This window comes from Pan troglodytes, chromosome 1, assembly GCF_028858775.2.
Source record: "Pan troglodytes isolate AG18354 chromosome 1, NHGRI_mPanTro3-v2.0_pri, whole genome shotgun sequence".
Classification (NCBI taxonomy): Eukaryota; Metazoa; Chordata; class Mammalia; order Primates; family Hominidae; genus Pan; species Pan troglodytes.
Window position 1 is genome coordinate 13,930,927 of NC_072398.2, and position 20,713 is coordinate 13,951,639.

The window sequence follows — 20,713 nt, forward strand, 5'->3', positions numbered from 1 at the left end:
TTAGTCAAATAAAGCCCAATTTTCTCTATGTTGTACAGATTTTGATACATGTTATCTCTGACATTGTAGCTTTCTAGCTGCTACTGATAATAGAGTGTTCATAAACCCCTAGCTGAATGAGTCTTCTGTGGCTACTTTGAGAAAGCAGTAATTATGATTTTAAGCTTGGTTGTATCCTGTAGTCATTAGACAGTAAAAAAAGTCACTACTCTTAAGCTCTTGTAAATCAAGTAGAAATCAGACTTGTGAGGACTGTCGTTACTGTCCCAAGCTGTGTGTCTATGTGTAGGGTCTTATTCTCCACTAATGTAAAGGTAGTTGAGTTTTCTTATTGTTACCTACTTTCTAAGTAGAGATTGAACTTCTTTAAGTGCCATTGAAGTACAATACATCTTTTTTTTTTTTTTTGAGACGGAGTCTCACTCTGTCGCCCAGGCTGGAGTGCAGTGGTGCGATATCGGCTCACTGCAACCTCCGCCTCCCGGGTTCAGGCAATTCTCCTGCCTCAGCCTCCAGAGTAGCTGGGATTACAGGCACCCGCCACCATGCCTGGCTAATTTTTGTATTTTTAGTAGAGACGAGGTCTCACCATTTTGGCCAGGCTGGTCTCGAACTCCTGACCTCAGGTGATCCACCTGCCTTCGCCTCCCAAAGTGCTGGGAGTACAATACTCCCAGCCAAAGTACAGTACTTCTATTCAATAGCAAGCTTTGAAGATTTGCTTTGTTTCTGCCAGGGAACAATTTTTAAGTTATTTGACTGATCATTGAAATCAAGGGGGTGGTATTCCCCATGTCACTTTAAAAAGCTTAATATTATTATAATAGTTTTTACTTTTTTGGCCAGGTGAGGTGGCTCACGCCTATAATCCCAGCACTTTGGGAGGCGAGGTGGGCGGATCACGAGGTCAGGAGATCGAGACTATCCTGGCTAACATGGTGAAACCCCTTCTCTACCAAAAATACAAAAATTAGCTGGGCGTGGTGGCAGGCACCTGTAATCCCAGCTACTCAGGAGGCTGAGGCAGGAGAATTGCTTGAACCCAGGAGGCGGAGCTTGCAGTGAGCCAAGGTGGTGCCACTGCACTCCAGCCTGGCGACAGAGCTAGACTCCGCCTCAAAAAAGAAAAAAATAGTTTTCACTTTGTTTACATTTATATTGGAATATATAAATATAAAGGCATGACGGTTACTTTGTCATACTTTTGGAAAGGCATCAAAGACAAATTCAGAGTATACTAGATAGTATACTAAATAGGTAAATCATGTTTAAAGTTTTTTAATCTGTTTTCCTTTTTTGGGCAGTGAAACTGATCATTGCAAACTATCTGAAAAACACTTTTATCTTTGTAGGTATTCAATAATAGCCATTCTAAAAAGGACATATGTTGTTGTCCATCAAACATTTCCTAGTCTTTACTCATTCTGGGCATTTTCTTTGGTGCTGATTCTTTATTAGAATCAGATTCAAATTGGAATAGCTTTTTGTTTTGTTTTCCTTTTTACTACACTTTCCTCAAACATCAAGTTGATGGTTTCAGATACTTCCTTTTTCTTCTGACAGTTATCTTTCTAATTTACTAGTCCAATATTTAATGTTACTGAAAGGATTTTCTGTTTTTCTTTTAATTTTGAAAGTTTTTAGCATCATACAAAAGAGGCTTATTGGACATTTTATGAATACCTAATTCGTGTGTATTTGTTGTTATGGATAGCAGTGGTGATCTCTTTTCAGATTGCCTCCTCTTCCCAACCTAACCTCAGTTAATAAAGGTCTGCTCTCCTACCTTTTAAAATTAACTTTGTACTGGAGATATAGAATTACTGTCTCCAGAATTCCTTTAATTTGAGATTGGGATTGTGTATATTTTAGTGTAATACTGGGATGTTTAATATGGGGCCTTCACCTTTTTGAGGATTTGGGAACCAGTTATTTGTCCTGATCTTCCTCCTCAATTTTTTACAGTAGCACTAAATAAACCAGAAATATTTTTGGGAAAATGATGTGCTTTCCTCTCATGATAAACTCTTGCTGTTATTTTTTAGAAATTTAGAAAATGATTTAAGATTTAAATTAGCCATTTTACAGGTCTTAGGAAATGTAATAAGAGTTTGGGAATACCTATATTCATCATTGGCATGCTTATTCTTTGTGAGGATAAATGGAAATATTTTATTTTTTTCTCTCCCTAGACCAGAGGAAGAGTCTTCATCATCCTCCAGTGATGAAGATGAGGATGATAGGAAACAGATTGATGAGCTACTAGGCAAAGTTGTATGTGTAGATTACATTAGTTTGGATAAAAAGAAAGCACTGTGGTTTCCTGCATTGGTGAGTAGCTTCAGTATACAAGAGTTTAATTTCAAACTATATAAGTTTATGAAGAAAACAATTTTCTTACTAATGTTTTTCATAGGTACAAAATGAGGAAATGTTTTTAGCATTATTTAGTTCACACTAAGCTTACTTTCAACGTTGTCTTTGAATACAAAGAACTCTTGATGTCATTCAGGAAAGGCAAAATCTTGATAATCTTAGAGGTTTAGCTATGTGGAAGTTGAATTCTCTCTCTCTCGGTAGAAAATTCATGATGCAAACTTTTAAAGCTCCTAAGTCCATGTAGGTCTAGATTGCAAAAGAACAACAGAATCTTTCTTGGTTGACGAGGATAACTAGACCTTTTCCTCATACTTAGTGAATCAGGGTGTTTCCATCCTTGATCTTAATCTTGCCTTTTAGGTACTCCCTATATAATCATGACTGCAATTATACATTACCCCACTCTTCAATTTTCTCTACAGTAGATTGTTAATTCTACCTACTTTTTAATGTTTTTATCTCCAAAAGATTGCAATTCCTTAGATTCCAGGTTGAATATTTTGCATTTTTTCCTTGTTTTCTCACGTTGCCTTTTTGTGATTCTGAGGAGGTACTCAAAATTTATTATCAGGAGTATCCTCATGATTGTCCCAAGTTCTTGTATTTCCAACTGTTAAGACATGACAGAAAGCCTTTTGAGCTTTTTATCTTTCTGTTTTTCATAACCACTAGCTTCTTTAGCAAGTTGAAAGGGCCATGTATAGACCATTTTCTTTGACTTTTAGAAAGGGAACATATACTAATATCTTTCACGGACATAACTAGGCTGCTTTTCAAGTAATCTTTTGGTAGACAAAATAATTTGTAGCTCTTAAAGCAAATAGAGGTTCAACTAATAATTAGCTATATATGATACTTTAATGAAGATTTAACTCTGTGGCAATAAGAATGCATTTTTTTCTGGACAGCATATAATTGGATAAATCACTTAAGGTTTTAAATTTCAAGTAGGAGACTGAAGTTAATAATCAGTATCTCTTAAGAATTATCTTGGCTGGGGTGTGGTGGCTCACACCTGTAATCCTAGCACTTTGGGAGGCCGAGGTGGGCAAATCCCCTGAGGTCAGGAGTTCGAGACCAGCCTGGCCAACAGGGCAAAACCCCGTCTCTACTAAAAATACAAAAAAATTAGCTGGCCGTGGTGGCACATGCCTGTAATCCCAGCTAGGCAGGAGAATAGCTTGAACCCAGGAGGCGGAGGTTGCAGTGAGCCAAGATCGCGCCACTGCACTCCAGTGTGGGCAACAGAGCAAGATTCCCTCTCAAAAAAAAAAAAAAAGAAGAAAAAAGAATTATCTTGAACTCTTTAAAATTTTGATATGTCTGAATTGTCCTATGATGATTTTACCTGAAGACCATTGAGTCATTTGCATCAAACAGTGAGATCCACCTTTTTTTTTTTTCCCGGAGACAGAGGCTTACTCCGTTACCCAGGTTAGAGTGCAGTGGTGTGATCCTGACTCGCTGCAGCCTTGACCTCCTGGGCTCAACAATTCTCCCACCTCAGCCTCCTGAGTAGCTCACACTACAGGTGGAGACCACCACATCTGGCTAATTTTTAAATACTTTGTAAATACGAGGTCTCCCTATGCTGCCCAGGCTAGTCTTGAACTCCTGGATTCAAGTGACCTTCCCACCTTGGCTTCCCAGAGTGCTGGGATTACAGGTGGGGGCTACTGAGCCCAGCCCACATCTTTTACAAATATGTCCTCCCCTCACTTCATATTTAATAAGCTATAAACTGAAGATCCGCTGATAAACAAAAGACACTTTGAAAGTACTATTCTCATGTTTGACAACTAATTTGTTCTCAAATATCGAGAGACAGAATGGGTCAAAATTATTCTCTGTCTCTGTTTTGTATGTTCTCACTCCCTTACTAAAAATAATTAGCCAAATTCTCCTCTAATTTTTTTCCCCTTATGTTAATGACATTCAATAAAATTTTTGTGTTCTCAAGATTAACACATATTTGTTAGGTATGCATTTATCATATACCAAGTTCTGTTCAAAATATTTAACAAAGATAGACTCATTTAGTGGTGTAGAGGTTTTTTGTTCTCATGATTAATAAACTTTCCTTTTTTCTTTTCTTTTCTTTTTTTTTTTTTTGAGATGGAGTTTCGCCCTTGTTGCCCAGGCTGGAGTGCAATGGTGCGATCTCGGCTCACTGCAACTCCGCCTCCCAGGTTCAAGTGATCCTCCTGCCTCAGCCTCCCGAGTAGCTGGTATTACAAGCCACCATGCCCGGCTAATTTTGTATTTTTAGTAGAGACAGGGTTTCTCCATGTCGGTCAGGCTGGTCTCCAACTCCTGACCTCAGGTGATCTGCCCGCCTCAGCCTCCCAAAATGTTGGGATTACAGGCGTGAGCCAGCACACCTGGTGATGATTAATAAACTTTTCTCTACAATTTGTGCTTGAGAATCTGCTAACTCTTTATTCTCATTCTCTCATTTTCCTGCTCATTGACTAACAATTGCAGAGACTTAGAAATGGGATTAAAACACTGTCCTTTGTTTATATGTATTTGTATGAAAACTTATGTCCATAATATATATAAACTCTTTTGTATATTTGTGGTTTTTGTGCTAAACTAGGTAACCATGGTCTCAAATGAAAAAGAAACAATAGAACTACCTTTGTTTTTACTGTTTTCTACTTGTGATGTCCATTTACCCTTTTTAGTCAACATGTTTTATTTCTTTATCTCCACTGCTTAGTTCAGTGTTCGGCACAAATTAAGTATGCAGTAAATGTCAGCTCTTGTAATGATAGTGAAAAATGAGGACAATTATTTGTTTTAATAAATATAAATATTTTATAATACCTTTGTACCTTCCTGTGTATCCAACATTTAGTGGATACCTATATGTACAAGGAGTGTGCTAACACCTATTATGAGATAGGTATTATTATTTATCCCGATGTAGAGATAAGGAAACTGAGTATTAGCAGGGTTAAGTTAGTTGCCACACTTTGGGTTAATTATTAAGCTGAAAAAAAGCATCAGTGTATGCGATTCTTTCTTTCTTTCTAAAGCACTAGGAGTCTTTGTGAGTTTCTTTTGAAAGTATGTTTTAAGGCCAGCTGCAGTGGCTCACACCTGCAGTCCCAGCACTTTGGGAGGCCGAGGCAGGCGGATCACCTGAGGTCAGGAGTTCAAGACCAGCCTGGCCAACATAGTGAAACCCCTTCTCTACTAAAAATGGAAAAATTTGCAGGACATGGTGGTGCGTGCTTGTAGTCCCAGCTACTCGGGAGGCTGAGGCAGGAGAATTGCTTGAACCTGGGAGGCGGAGGCTGCAGTGATCTGAGATCACACCACTGCATTCCAGCCTGGGTGACAGAGCAAGACTTTATCTCAAAAAAAAAAAAAAAAAAAAAAAAAAAAAAAATATATATATATATATATATATATATATATATATATATATATTTTATAAAACCGTTTTGTGGGCCAGGCGCGGTGGCTCACGCCTGTAATCCCAGCACTTTGGGAGGCCGAGGTGGGCAGATCACTTGAGGTCAGGAGTTCAAGACCAGCCTGGCCAACATGGTGAAACCCTATCTTTACTAAAATACAAAAATTAGCCGAGCATGGTGGCGGGAGCCTATAATCCCAGCTACTTGGGAGGCTGAGGCAGGAGAATTGCTTGAACACGGGAGGTGGAGGTTGCAGTGAGCTGAGACCGTGCCACAGCACTCCAGCCTGAGTGACAGAGCAAACACACACACACACACACACACACACACACACACACAACTGTTTTGTAAGTCTTTTTCTCAATAGGAACATTAAATTTTTTAATATTAGTGTTTTGAGTTATTAATTTAAGCTTCTCACACCATAATCACTAAAAAGTTTCTTTGATGAAAATGAAAAATCTAAGGATTTTTAATATTGAAAGGTTAGTAATCTGTTTAGTCAGCCATTTCACTGTTGTTTTTAAATTCTTAGAATTATTGATGTATGTTATCTCCTCCCAAAATTGAGATCCACTGGACGGTGATGGATAGTTTTTGGTAACTAGAGTGAAAAATTATGTTCTAAATCGACCAATCTTGATATAATCACACAAATAGTATTTGTGTTTCTAATTTATGTTATTTTTTATAAATCGAGTAAATTCAAAGTGTTTTAGTAACATCATAAGAAAACAGTTAACTGGGTCTGGGTGGCCTGTGCCTGTAGTCCCAGCTACTTGGGAGACTGAGGTGGGAGGATTGATTGAACCCTGGGAGGTTGAGGCTGCATTGAGTCGTGATCACGCCACTGCACAGAGTGAGACCTTGTCTCAAAAAAAAAAAAAAGAAAAAAAGAAAAAGAAAAAGGAAACAACTACATAGTCCCAGGAACTATAAATAACTACCATGCACTGAGTATTTACCCTGACTAGGACTGTGCTGAGCTTATTAATATACGTAGTATTGTTTAATCCTAATTGAGACTTACTCTCAGTCTCAATTTTTTATTTTCCAATTTCATTTCAAGAGGGGGAAATCTTAGATTCCATGGCTCATGCAGTTCTCCTTTTCAGTTTTTTTCACCAGGTTCTCCTCTTCTAATCACCCTTTCAAGCTGTAATTCAGGATTCAGAATGTATCGCTGTATTTTCTTTACGGTGATCTCATCCCCTTTTAAAGCTTCACCTTGCAGAGATAGCAAAGAGATAAAGTGACCAAGAAAATAACATACATGGGTGAATGGGATAAAATGCATATTGTCGTTCTGTGGCAGAACTGGACAGTGAGCCCACTTACTCATACACCAGTGTCATCACTGGCCAAAGCTATCACATGTGCAGTTTTCGAAATCCTTCGCTCATCAGGGAAAAGTAATGAGTGGATTTGGCTCACAAGCCCCAAGTTTTAGACCCCTAATATTTAGGCTGTGGGCTCTCAAATTTATATCCTTGAGTCCAGACCTCTACGCTTTGCTCCAGACCTGATTTTTCTGTTCACTGTCTTCATTTGGTTGTCTTTTAGCCACCTAAAACTTAGTAGTCCCAAAACTCCTCTTATTATCCCTTCCCTCATGCACAAACTTGGCCCTTTTTTGTTGTTTTTCTTTCACAGTGAATAACTCTGTCATCTGCCTATTTGTACAAGGCAGAAAACTAAGCATCCTCTTATTGTTCATCTTTCTACTTCCCTAATTATCTTGGATATTTCTCATTCCTTTAATTTGCCATTGCCACCACTTTACATCCAAGCCACCACCTCTCACTCAGGTGATCACAATAGCTTAGTTTCTTTGAACAGGTGCCTTTGCGTGGTCCATTTTCTTCATAGCAGCCAAAGTAGATTTTTAAAAGGAAAATCTATTATGACATTCTTTGGTTTCAGATTCTTTCAACAAAGATGTTAGATTTTATCCTAAGAATTAATATGGCCTACAAGGCTCTGGAAATTCTGGACCCTTGTTTTTCTCTTAGCCATGATGTATCCCTTCAGTTAAGGATCTAACTCTACCTTTTTTCTGTTTCTGACTAGAACTTCGTCCACAGCTTCATCCTAGTCATAGCTGTGCTTCTGCTTTCAATGCCTTGCCTATGCCAAAAAAAATCTAGATTATCCAGGCAGCTGGAAGGATGTAGGATACCAATTTAAAATTACTTGTGTGTGCTCCCACATGTGTGTGTACCTGTTTACCCTCAAACTAAAATTAGTTTTTAAACTTCAAGCTTACACTTTTTAAAAGGATTTAAATGGTGGGTACTTACCTATCTATGAGTTCTTTTAGTTATAATAGCTTCACCCTTTTTCTTAAAAGGTGGTTTGTCCTGATTGTAGTGATGAGATTGCTGTAAAAAAGGACAATATTCTTGTTCGATCTTTCAAAGATGGAAAATTGTAAGTATAATTTACTTGGTTTGAAAAACCAGTTTATAAATATATGCTGTTATTTTGAATTAGGATGTTAAATGATTAATTAGTTATTTCCAATTACCTTAGGCTTTTATTTTTCATCATACAGAATGTTTCAAAGAGTCACTGTTTTTCATATTATCTTAATGTGTTGTAGTCTTATAGTATGTTTTTCCTAACTAATTTTGGTAATCTTTTCCAAACTAGACACTCAGTACTGTCTAATTTGTCAACATTTGTCCACATAATAGCTGGTTATTTGAGGCAAATTTACCATATCTAATGTATTTAATACTTTATTTATTTTTTTGTTTTTTTGAGACGGAGTCTCACTCTGTCACCCAGGCTGGAGTGCAGTGGTGCAGTTTCGGCTCACTGCAACCTCTGCCTCCTGGGTTCAAGCTATTCTCCTGCCTCAGCCTCCTGAGTAGCTGGGACTATAGGCGCATGCCACCGCACCCAGCTAATTTTTATATTTTTAATAGAGACGGGGATTCACTGTGTTGTCCAGGCTGGTCTCGAACTCCTGATCTCGTGATCTGCCTGCCTCGACCCCGAAAGTGCTGGGATTATAGGCGTGAGCCATCGCGCCCGGCCTATTGATGTATTTATTGACATTATTTCCTTAGGGTTTGTTCTTGATGGTCTAATTAGGAATTTCCGATACTTCTACTAGTTATGTCTAATGGTTATAGTGATACCTGTTGGATAATACTCAACTTTTGCAGTAGTCTGAGGATTAAAATGGGTTGCTTGTATATGGATGGTAAGTGTTAAGAAAATGATTTGTTAATTTTTCTTTAAGAATTAAATGACTAGAGAAGCCAGATATTTTATACAGAATTGTATTGGGTATAAATACCTTAAAAAACTCATCATGTTTTAAGATTTGATGTTTGAATTTTCAAGTTCGGGAAAGGTATTTTTATTTTTAATTATTTTATTTTACTTTATTTCATTTTTTTGGTGAGGGTCTCACTCTTTCACCCAGGCTGGAGTGCAGTGACATGATCACGGCTCACTGCAGCCATGACCCTTTGGGCTCAGGTTATCCTTTCACCTCAACTTCTCTTGAGTAGCTGGGACTACACCTGGCTATTTTTGTATTTTTTGTAGTGATAAGGTTTCACCATGTTGGCCAGGCTGGTCTCGAACTCCTCAGCTCAAGCGATCCAAATGCCCTGGCCTCCCAAAATGCTGAGATTACAGGCGTGAGCCTCTGCACCCAGTCTGAAAAGTTAGCTTCAAAAACAGTATGTAGGCTGGGCGCGGTGGCTCACGCCTGTAATCCCAGCATATTGGGAGGCCTAGGCAGGTGGGATCATGAGGTCAGGAGTGCAAGACCAGCCTGGCTAACATGGCAAAACTCCGTCTCTACTAAAAATACAAAAATTAGCCAGGCATGGTGGTGGGCGCCTGTAATTCCAGCTACTAGGGAGGCTGAGGCAGGAGAATCGCTTGAACCTGGGAGATGGAGGGTGCCGTGAGCAGAAATAATGCCATTGCACTCCAGCCTGGGTGACAAGAACAAGATTCCATCTCAGAACAAAACAAAACAAAACAAAAAAATATGTAGAACCAACTTTAACAAAATTGGGATAATCAGAGGAATTTAAGCACAGAAATTGAATATTGACTTAATATTAAATTGTTGGGGGGTAAGGAAAATGGGAAAACGTTAGTAAAACGGCACAAACTTTTATTGGTAAGATGAATAAAATGTACAGGATCTGATGTACAGTGTGGCAACTGTAGTATTCTGGCAGCCTCCCAAGTAGCTAGAACTACAGGTGTGTGCCACCACGCTCGGCAAATTTTTGTAGGGTTTTTTTTTTGCCATGTTGCCCAGGCTGGTCTTGAACTCCTGAGTTCAAGTGATCTGCCCACTTTGGCCCCCAAAGTGTTGGGATTACAGTTGTCAGCCACTGTGTCCAACCTTTATTTATTTATTTATTTATTTTTATTTACTTTTTTTTGAGATGGAGTTTCACTCTTGTTGCCCAGGCTGGAGTGCAATGGCGCAATCTCAGCTCACTGCAACCTCCGCCTCCCAGGTTCAAGTGATTCTCCTGCCTCAGCCTCTCGAGTAGCTGGGACTACAGGCATGCACCACCACGCCCAGCTAATTTTTGTATTTTTAATAGAGATGGGGTTTCACCATGTTGGTCAGGCTGGTCTTGAACTCCTGACCCCAGGTGATCCACTCGCCTCAGCTTCCCAAAGTGCTGGGATTACAGTTGTGAACCACTGCACTCAGCTCAACCTTTATTTTTTAAGAGATGGGATCTTGCTCTGTTGCCTACGCTAGAGTGCAGTGGCACGATCATAGCTCACTGTAACCCTGCCCTGGGTTTCCAGTCAGCTCCCTGCCTCAGACTCCCAAGTAGCTGGGACTACAGGCACATGCCACCACTCCTGGCTAATTCTTTGCTTACTTTTTTAGTTTGTCTGTGGAGACTGGGTCTCGCTATATTACCCATCCTGGTCTTGAACTTTGGCATGAAGCAGTCCTCCCACCTTGACCTCCCAAAGTGTTGGGATTACAGGCATGAATCACCATGCCTGGCCCCAAACATTGTATCATTATATTGCCATAAATCGTTTTTGGCCGGGTGTGGTGGCTCATGCCTATAATCCCAGCACTTTGGGAGACTGAGGTGGGTGGATCAGTTGAGGTCAGGAGTTCAAGACCAACCTGTCCAACATGGTGAAACCCTGTCTCTACTAAAAATACAAAAATTAGCCGGGTGGTAGTGGCATGTGCCTGTAATCCCAGCTACTCGGGAGGTTGAGGCAGGAGAATCGCTTGAGCCTGGGAGGTAGAGGTTGTGGTGAGCCAAGATTGTGCCACTGCACTCCAGTCTGGATGACAGAGTGAGACCCTGTCTCAAAAACAAAACAAAACAAAACAAAACAAAAAAAGTTTTCAGTGTTGCATTTGGGCAGGGGACTCTGGTATTTGGGAACACGTTGGTGTTTATAAAATAGCTCTTATGGTAGGATCCTTCTGTAGATGATTACGTATTTTAACATCCTGTCTTGTATGTTATTTCTGACTTGCTACTCTGTGTGCAATCACTTTTATTGTAAATGTCAACATTCCCATATTTTCAGTATCTTTCTGTGATATGTAATCATCTGGATTCTTAATTAATCTCAGTCATATTTTGGGGTTTTTTTCTTCTCTTATAATTAAAAAAATATATAGTACTTCAGTTCCAAGAAAAGATGTCCATGAAATTACTAGTGACACTGCACCAAAGCCTGATGCTGTTTTAAAGCAAGGTAAGGATAATCTTGGAATAAATTACAAGTACTGTAAAAACTGCTAAAGTGTTTTTGAAGATTAAATTTTTCTTTGCTCTTAAAAAATTTTCTTTAAATTATGTTTTTATGGTTATATTTGGTTCCTTGTGACCTTTATTTTTATAAACCCATGTGTCTTCTGTGTTATAAGTTTCCTTTTCTTTTTTTTTTTTTGGAGACAGAGTCTTGCTCTGTTGCCCAGGGTGGAGTGGCGCAATCTCGGCTCACTACAACCTCTGCCTCCTGGGTTTAAGCAATTCTCTTGCCTCAGCCTCCCGAGTAACTGGGACTACAGGCACACGCTGCCATGCCCGGCTAATTTTTTGTTATTTTAATAGAGTTGGGGTTTCACCGTGTTGCTCAGGCCGGTCTCGAACTCCTGAGCTCAGGCAGTCCACCTGCCTCAGCCTCCCGAAGTGCTAGGATTACAGGCGTGAGCCACTGCACCCAACCATAGGTTTCCTTTTTTTTTTTTCTGTTTTTTTTTTTTTTTTTTAGCTTATAGTCAGGCATAATAATCTAGAATAATGGGAGAGAACTGTGTAGTCAGCTGTTACTATAATCTAGCTTTTGCCTGGTAAATAAAATATTAGTTTCTGGGAATGGTAGAAGAAAGGAATCAAAGTAACTTTGTGTTGTTGTTTTTTTTGTTTTGTTTTGTTTTGTTTTTTTGAGATGGAGTCTTGCCCTGTCGCCCAGGTTGCAGTGCAGTGGTACAATCTCGGTGCACCCTCCGCCTCCCGGGTTCAAGCGATTGTCCTGCCTCAGTCTCCCAAGTAGCTGGGACTATAGGGGCCCACCACTATGCCCGGCTAATTTTTGTGTTTTTAGTAGAGACAGAATTTCACCATTGACCAGGCTGGTATCAAACTCCTGAGCTCAGGCAGTCTGCCCGCCTTGGCCTCCCAAGTGCTGGGATTACAGGCATAAGCCATCACACCTGACTGAGGAATCAAAGTAATTTTGGTTTGGTATTTCTCACTAATGAATGTACATCCTTAACCACAAGGCTCCAGTAGTTTTATTTGAGGCATATGTGGTAATTGCATCTGTCACTTGGTTTTTGGCACTGTAAATAGTTGTCTTCTCTTTGCCCTTATTCCTTGAATTCAGTAATATGCTATGTAGATTGGTTAAAATCATCAAGATTTTTTGGTATATAATTTATTCCCATATATTATAAAATGAGAATAATTGTGTCTAGCTAATTTTAGTTGAAGGTAATTGTTACCATAGTTTTAATTGAAGTTCAACTGAAAATGTAAAAATCATGTGTGGTCAGTTTTCAGGTATTGTATATTTATTTTAATGGCTCTGTGCCTGGTATTAATACTGTTTGATAATTGTTTGTTGCATAAGATATTACATGATTTCCTGTATTAAAGGTTTTTACTAGCGAAGCTTAATCTTTGTTTAAAAGAATAAAACTGCTCTTCTTTTATTTATTTAAACTTAAGTAATCTTCCAATGGTGGCAGTTTTGCCATCTATAAAATGACTACCTAATGCATAGGATGGATAGGATTAAATATATTGCTACATTTAAAAGCACTTAACACAGTTTCTGGTACGTAGCAAACAATAAATGTCAGTGGTATTAGCACAGTAGTTTTTATTTCTTTATCGTGTTTAATACTTTTTGAGAAAACAATTGTCTTAATTTCTTCAGTTCACGTACCTTGTGGTCTGTTTCCAGCCTTTGAACAGGCACTTGAATTTCACAAAAGTAGAACTATTCCTGCTAACTGGAAGACTGAATTGAAAGAAGATAGCTCTAGCAGTGAAGCAGAGGAAGAAGAGGAGGAGGAAGATGATGAAAAAGAAAAGGAGGATAATAGCAGTGAAGAAGAGGTAAGTGAAAACAGTTGATACCTTTTAAAATTATAAATAACAGTTGGGTTTCCCTTGTGGGTTAGGATTTGGCATTAAGTCATTACTCATATAAGCATTTTTAGTATGAGAAATATTTCATAATCTTGTATTTGAGATCCTCATAATCAGATAGTTTACTTGGTTACTTTAGATATATGATCCTGTGAAATTGAAAATATTAAGTCTGATTTTCCTAATAACCTCAAAAACATGTCTTAGTCTTCCTTTGCTGTTTTTAATGAGATGATTAAGAAAGTATCCACCAGGCTGGGCGCAGTGGCTCAGGCCTGTAATCCTAGCACTTTGGGAGGCCGAGGCAGGCGGATCACGAGGTCAGGAGATCGAGACCATCCTGGCTAACACGGTGAAACCCCGTCTTTACTAAAAATACAAAAAATTAGCCGGGGGTGGTGGTGGGCGCCTGTAGTCCCAGCTACTTGGGAGGCTGAGGCAGGAGAATGGCATGAAACCAAGAGACAGAGCTTGCAGTGAGCCAAGATCGCGCCACTGCACTCCAGCCTGGGCGACAGAGCGAGACTCTGTCTCAAAAAAAAAAAAAAAAACGAAAACAAAAACAAAAAAACTTTCCATCTAGGCCAGGCACAGTGACTCACGACCATAATCGTAGCACTTTGGGAGGGCAAGACAGGTGGCTCACTTGAACTCAGGAGTTCGAGACCAGACTGGGCAACATGGTGAAACCCCATCTCAACAAAAATAAAAATAAAAATAATTAGCAGGGCATGTCAGTGCACTCCTGTAGCCCCACCTACTGAGGAGGCTGTGTTGGGAGGACGGCCTGAGCCTTGGAGGTGGAGGTTGCAATGAGCCGTGAATTTACCACTGCCCTACATCCTGGGTGACAGAGTGAGACCCTGTCTTATTAAAAAAAAAAAAAAAAAAAAGAACCTACCTACCTAATTCTTTAAAATGCTTTTCATTACCATGTTGACAGCTGTCACCTCATGAAATGCTTACATCTCCATATTTTATTGATTAACCCAGAAAAGTATAAAATACATCTTTCATTTAATATTTAAAAGAAAAATCAGGCCGGGTGCTGTGGCTCATGCTGGGATGACTAATCCTAGCACTCTGTGAGGCCGAGGCGGGCAGATCATGAGATCAGGAGTTCGAGGCCAGCTTGGCTAACATGGTGAAACCTCGTCTCTTACTAAAAATACAAAATAATTAGCCAGGTGTGGTGGTGGACACCTGTAATCCCAGCTACTCGGGAGGCTGAGGCAGTAGAATTGCTTGAACCTGGGAGGCGGAGCTTGCAGTGAGCTGAGATTGCGCCATTGCTCTCCAGCCCGGGTGACAGTAGGAGACCCCGTCTCAAAAAAAAAAAAAAAAAAAAAAAAAAGGCAGAAAAGTAAAGATCAATATCTCTTTGATTCAGAGAATCTTGAATCATTTTATCTAAGACAAATGGGTAGATAGTTCTGATTAGATCATAAATAAGACATCTGGTTGTATATGGCTCAAAGAGCTCAAATTTTGGATTTTATTTTACCTGGAGCTTTAGATCTGGCAGTGACAAGGTACTCTTTAATGGTTTGCTGAACAGCCTCGTAAAAGTTAATGAGTGGTGCAGATAGTGAAGGCTACTATATTTGACCATGAAATGAAATGTATTTAATGTGTTTAGTAAATTAATTGGTCAGTATGTAATATTTTAGGTAAGTTATGAAATTCTGCCTTTTAACTGTAGTAAAGTATTAATGAAATAAGATTGTTTTGGAGGTTATATTTTAGGGTGTAGTGATCTGTAATGACAGTGTGTAATGTAGAAATTTCCCTGCTTCAGTCTTCTCCCTGACTGCTTTCTATTTAAATTGCTAAAATCAGCAATCATTCCCTTGCTGCTAATAAAAACCTCCTGAGTAGCTTTTTTCACTGTAAAAGTTAAGCTTTCATATAGAATCTCCTTTATAGTCCAATTCCTGCCTCAATTTTTTCTCATCATTTCCCTTTCTGTGTCCTCCCCCCCTTGAACTTTATGCTATAGCAATGTCAAATTACATATGTTGCTGCTACTCACCTTTGCATATGCTAGTACCTCTGTAGGCACCACCTTTTCCTCCCCTCCTTCCTTAGTCAGCATGGTACATTCCTGTTCAGTTTTCAGAACCCTACTTAGGTGCCATCTCTCTAAAGAGAAACCTGTGAACCATCACCTCTCTCACCTCAGGAAAGCACCAGTTCATTTGCTAGTCTAAACTACTACTGCTCCTGGCAGGCACGGTGGGTCATGCCTGTAATCCCAGCACTTTGGGAAGCTGATGCGAGCGGATCACCTGAGGTCAGGAGTTTGAGACCAGTCTGGCCAACGTGGTGAAACCCCGTCTGTACTAAAAATACAAAAATTAGCTGGGTGTGGCTGGGCGCGGTGGCTCACGCCTGTAATCCCAGCACTTTGGGAGGCCAAGGCAGGCAGATCATCTGAGGTCAGGAGATCGAGACCATCCTGGCTAACACGGTGAAACCCTGTCTCTACTAAAAACACCAAAAAATTAGCTGGGCATGGTGGTGGACGCCTGTAGTCCCAGCTACTCAGGAGGCTGAGGCAGGAGAATGGTGTCAACCCGGGAGGCGGAGCTTGCAGTGAGCCGAGATCACGCCACTGCACTCCAGCCTGGGTGACAGAGCCAGACTCCGTCTAAAAAAAAAATTAGCTGGGCGTAGTGGCAGGTGCCTGTTATACCAGCTACTAGGGAGGCTGAGGCAGCAGGATTGCTTGAACCCAGGAAGCGGAGGTTGCAGTGAGCCGAGATGACACCACTGCACTCCAGCCTGGGCGACAGAGCAAGACTCTGTCTCAAAAACAAGACAAAACAAAAAAAGAATTACTACTGCTCCTTATACATATTTTTGTCATTTATATTTATTGTCTATTTTTTCTTCCCCACGAATTTGTAAGTTCCTTAAAGTTAGGAATGCTGTCTTACTCGTATTCATACTTAAAGTGTCTGTCATAGTGTGTAAAATATAACAGATGATAAATAGCTACCAAACCTTTTGGTGCTTAGTGTTTTCACAAGTGTTTTTATAAAAGCAAACCTGTAGTGTAGTGTAAACATTTTCTTGAGTTAAAAGCTTACCTTAAATGTTTTTGGAATAGGAAAAATTGTGCTGTTTAATTTAAAGTTAAATATCGTACCATGGGAACATTTAAGATAACATCTAGAAAATAGATGTCCTTAGATTTGTATTTGATCACCTTACCAAAACCTGAATGTATGGGGTGTGTTTAAATTGAGAAATACAGATTCATCATTAGCAAATTAATGGTTGTCATTTATTTTTCTCTGCCCAATTAGAAAACCTAATAGTTTATCAACATGGGCTTTAAAAAAAAATTACCTTTCTTTGTTGTACTAGCTTTTAAATTAAAAAGACAATCTCGCTAAAGCAGTAGCATTAGGCACATGATTTTCCAAATTGAAAAATGCTATGTTTTTATTTATTTAGATTACCAGTTGAATATCCTAACTTTTACTGTTACAAATCTGTATATTTAAGCCAGAGTAACTGTAAAGCCTAGCTGTATATTTGGAATCATTTTCTCTGCAGTTACTCCTAATCATGTTCTGTAACGGTAGGCTCCATAGCCTATTTTTTCTTTTATTTGATTCAGCACCTGGCATAGTACCTACACTTACAGGTGCTCAAGTGTTTGTTGAATGGATGAAAGTCATTGAATTGGTGAGTTCCTCAATCTTAACCTACTACCCTGCTCCTTGCAGGTTGCTTCAGGACCAGCTCCCTGCTGCCACAGCCCTTGGCCACAGCAGCAAGAAGCTAGTCCTTCCCTTGTAATTGATAAATCGGGGAACTATTTTATTACTTGAAGATTTCCCTAAGTCTGAATCTTCAGGTATTGTAGATCAAATTTGTTCCCCACTTTACTGATTATGTAAGCTTGAAGTATATACAGTGGGGCTGCATAAAATGAAGGATACTTGCAGTCAGCTAATGGGACCCATACTTTTATAGTACCTTGAGGAGCAATAATAGAATTAGTTTTGATGTTTAACTCTGATCCAGTTTCGCATAAGTTGAGAGTAGGTATTCTTGAACCTGTGATCCTGATTTGAAAAATAGCTCTCTCATATGGTAAAAAAAACAAAACAAAACCACGAACAGTCTTACTAGTCCCTTTTCTCATATGGGAATTTTTACTGTGGGGATTCTAACTATTGGGATACTTTTAAAGGCATATTCCTCTATAAAACATAAAATGTCTAGACTTACCTGGTTTTGAACAGCTTAGTGTTAAAAGAGTAACTTTGATTACGTAAAAAGCCTTTGAAGTATTTTAATGAACACTAGTCTTTGCTGTTGGTAAGAAATCTGCTTGTTTTATTAAAATGCTTAATTGAAGAAAATAATATTCTTCTGTGATTAAAATTAGGAAGAAATAGAACCATTTCCAGAAGAAAGGGAGAACTTTCTTCAGCAGTTGTACAAATTTATGGAAGATAGAGGTGAGTATTTTTTATTTATCATTAACGTGGTAAGTTTTGGACAGATAATTAGTATCTTAAAAATAAGAATAGAATTTTGTTTACTGAACTTTATGTCATCAGTAATTATGGCTGTCTTTTTGACTCTGATATCACCAGCACCTAGCATAGTGCCTGTCACGTAACAAGTAGAATGAGGAATTTGATAGCATTTTGACAGATATTGTGGCTATGGACACATAAATGCACTTATTACCCTGTCCTGCCAATCCCTTTACCTATCCATGGGTCCCTAAAGAACAGTAGCAAAATGGGAATTAAGCCAGAAATAGATAAAGAAGTGTGACAAAGTCTCAAAAGTGAGCCTTGGCTCAGCTTATTTAATCTGCCAGAAGCTGCTAAGGCCACGGAAGGATTGAAGGAAGAAGAATAACTTAGGGTAATGAACTAATCCTTCCGTAACCTCAACGCTGTTATTCTCTAGCTTATCTTCTTGGTCAGAGTCTACTTTCTTCTTTTCTGGGAAGATGCTTGTAAGGGAGTAAGGAGAGGCTTTCTAGCTGGAAGGGAAGGGCAAAATGAATGATTAGTGTTTGGAAACACCACAATACTCTGGGAATTGAACGTTTTCTAAATCCCTGATTGTAATGCTGATGAGTAGAAACTGACTCTGTTTGTCATGTTTAGTTTTCATAAATGATAACAACGCCTAACACAATATAAATATATTTTCTTTTTCAATATAAAATGTCTTTGATTCTTGTATTATTTCTTTACATGAATGGAGGGTTGGCCTAAGAAGTATGCTGTTTCATAGGCTCTTGTATAAGATAAATGAAAAAGCAAAGAAAATGAATAAAATCTAATACTAGAGAAGAGTGAAAAAATATGATTAAGCCAGTCATATATTTTGTAGAAATGGCCATATGAGGCATTGTACCCCTACCCTGTTACCTCCTCTACCACTTTCTCATGGTTTGTTTGATTTAGCATCCTTGCCTTGCGTTTTCTTGTGTTAGAATGAAAAAAAAAAAAAAAACAAAACATGTAGCTTTACTATAGAATCATTATTTAGAGTAGTAGTAAATTGGTAAAATACAAAGAAAATGCCATAAAAGTAACTCTTATTGGGAAGCAGTTATCTAGTATTTCTTCCCTCAGCAGAGGGAAGAAAGTAGAATGAAAATAAAAGGTTTCAAAAATCTGGTTATGGTTTTTAAAATTTAAAAAATTTTAAAGTGGCCATGGGCTTATTTATGTGTAGATACCATGTCTTTGATTAACAAGATAATTTCTCATATATATATACATATATGTACATATACACACACATATATATACGTGTATATATATATATAAATACTATAAATACTTGTATTATTTGAATCTTTTGAAATTTTAAATTAAAAATGTAGTGTGGATCTAATATAGTTTGTGTTTTCTGTAACAGGTACACCTATTAACAAACGACCTGTACTTGGATATCGAAATTTGAATCTCTTTAAGTTATTCAGACTTGTACACAAACTTGGAGGATTTGATAATGTGAGTGTTGTAATCAAACTGAAACATCTTTTTCATGTAACATGTTTTCTCAGGTATCTGCCATCTCTGAAATTGTTTTTCTAAACAACAAAACAAAGTTTTTCAGTAAAAACCTAAGAAGAAGATAAAGTGGAAAGTACAGCTAGCCTCCTCAGACAAAATTTAAATTTTAAAGATTTTTTAGGCCAGGCATGGTGGCTCATGCCTGCAACCCCAACACTTTGGGAGGCTGAGGCGGGTAGATCACTTTAGGCCAGGAGTTCAAGAACAGCCTGGCCAACATAGCAAAACCCCATCTCTACAAAGAATACAAAAATCAGCCAGACGTGGTGACGCACGCTTGTAATCCCAGCTACATGGCAGGCTGAGGCACGAGAATCGCTTGAACCCAGGAGACAGAGATTACAGTGAACCAAGATTGCACCGCTGGACTGCATTCCAGCCTGCGTGACAGAATGAGACTGTCTCAAAAAAAAAAAAAAAAAAAAAAAAAGATTTTTTTTCATATCAGCTTTCTGATTACTGTTAAATTGGTCAGTCTTTCATAAACCTCCTTTTTTTATCTGAGTCACAGCACAGCCATATTGGTGGAAATCCTTCCTGTGTCTCTTTTTCATTAGACAGTATGCTCCTTAAGAGCAGGGATCTGTCTTAATATTCTTTATATTCTTAATCCCTTTAAGAATATAAAGGGATTAAAGCAGGAAATGTTTGTTGAACTGATCTGAAGAAATTATTTTAAGGTTGATGTGATGTACGATACTTATCCAATTGAGAATATTCTGTGGAATAAAATACTTTACAAATTTCTGCAGAACTGCATTTATTAGCCTGTATATTTTATGTGAAATAATAAATCCTTTAAAAATGTTTGTCTCCATTTCTTTGTTAAAAATTTTGATTTAAGAGCCTGAATATTTTTCCATTTTCCATAACTGGGTTTATTTAAAAGTCAAATGGGGCCAGTTATGGTGACTCATGCCTGTAATCTCAGCACTTTGGGAGGCTAAGGCCAGGGGATTGCTGGAGCCCAGGAATTTGAGACCCACCTGGGCAACATGGTGAGACTCCATCTCCACAAAAAAAATTTTTTAATTAGCCAGGTGTGGTGGTGTGCATCTGTAGTCCCAGCTACTTGGGTTGCTGAGTCAGGAAGATCCCTTGAGCCCAGAAGTTCAGGGCTGCAGTGAGCTGTGTTTGTGCCACTGTTGCTGCACTTTAGCCTAGGCAATAGAATAAGATCCTGTCTCCAAAAAAAAAAAAAAAAAAAAAA

General features: G+C 38.7%; 1 protein-coding gene across 4 annotated transcripts in view; it reads left to right on the plus strand.

The window, feature by feature from the left end:
* The window catches only part of ARID4B (AT-rich interaction domain 4B), a 159,496-nt gene that overhangs the window by 83,973 nt on the left and 54,810 nt on the right, over window positions 1-20,713 (plus strand). For all 4 annotated transcript variants that reach the window (XR_010156663.1, XM_001154355.8, XM_001154294.8 and 1 more), the window contains exons 8-13: window positions 2,193-2,331; window positions 8,155-8,234; window positions 11,458-11,534; window positions 13,251-13,405; window positions 17,844-17,916; window positions 19,346-19,440. Coding sequence is in view for 3 of the 4 variants with exons in the window: in XM_001154355.8 (XP_001154355.2) it covers window positions 2,193-2,331; window positions 8,155-8,234; window positions 11,458-11,534; window positions 13,251-13,405; window positions 17,844-17,916; window positions 19,346-19,440 (619 nt within the window). In the remaining variant the exon portion in view is untranslated. The remainder of the gene's footprint in view (window positions 1-2,192; window positions 2,332-8,154; window positions 8,235-11,457; window positions 11,535-13,250; window positions 13,406-17,843; window positions 17,917-19,345; window positions 19,441-20,713) is intronic.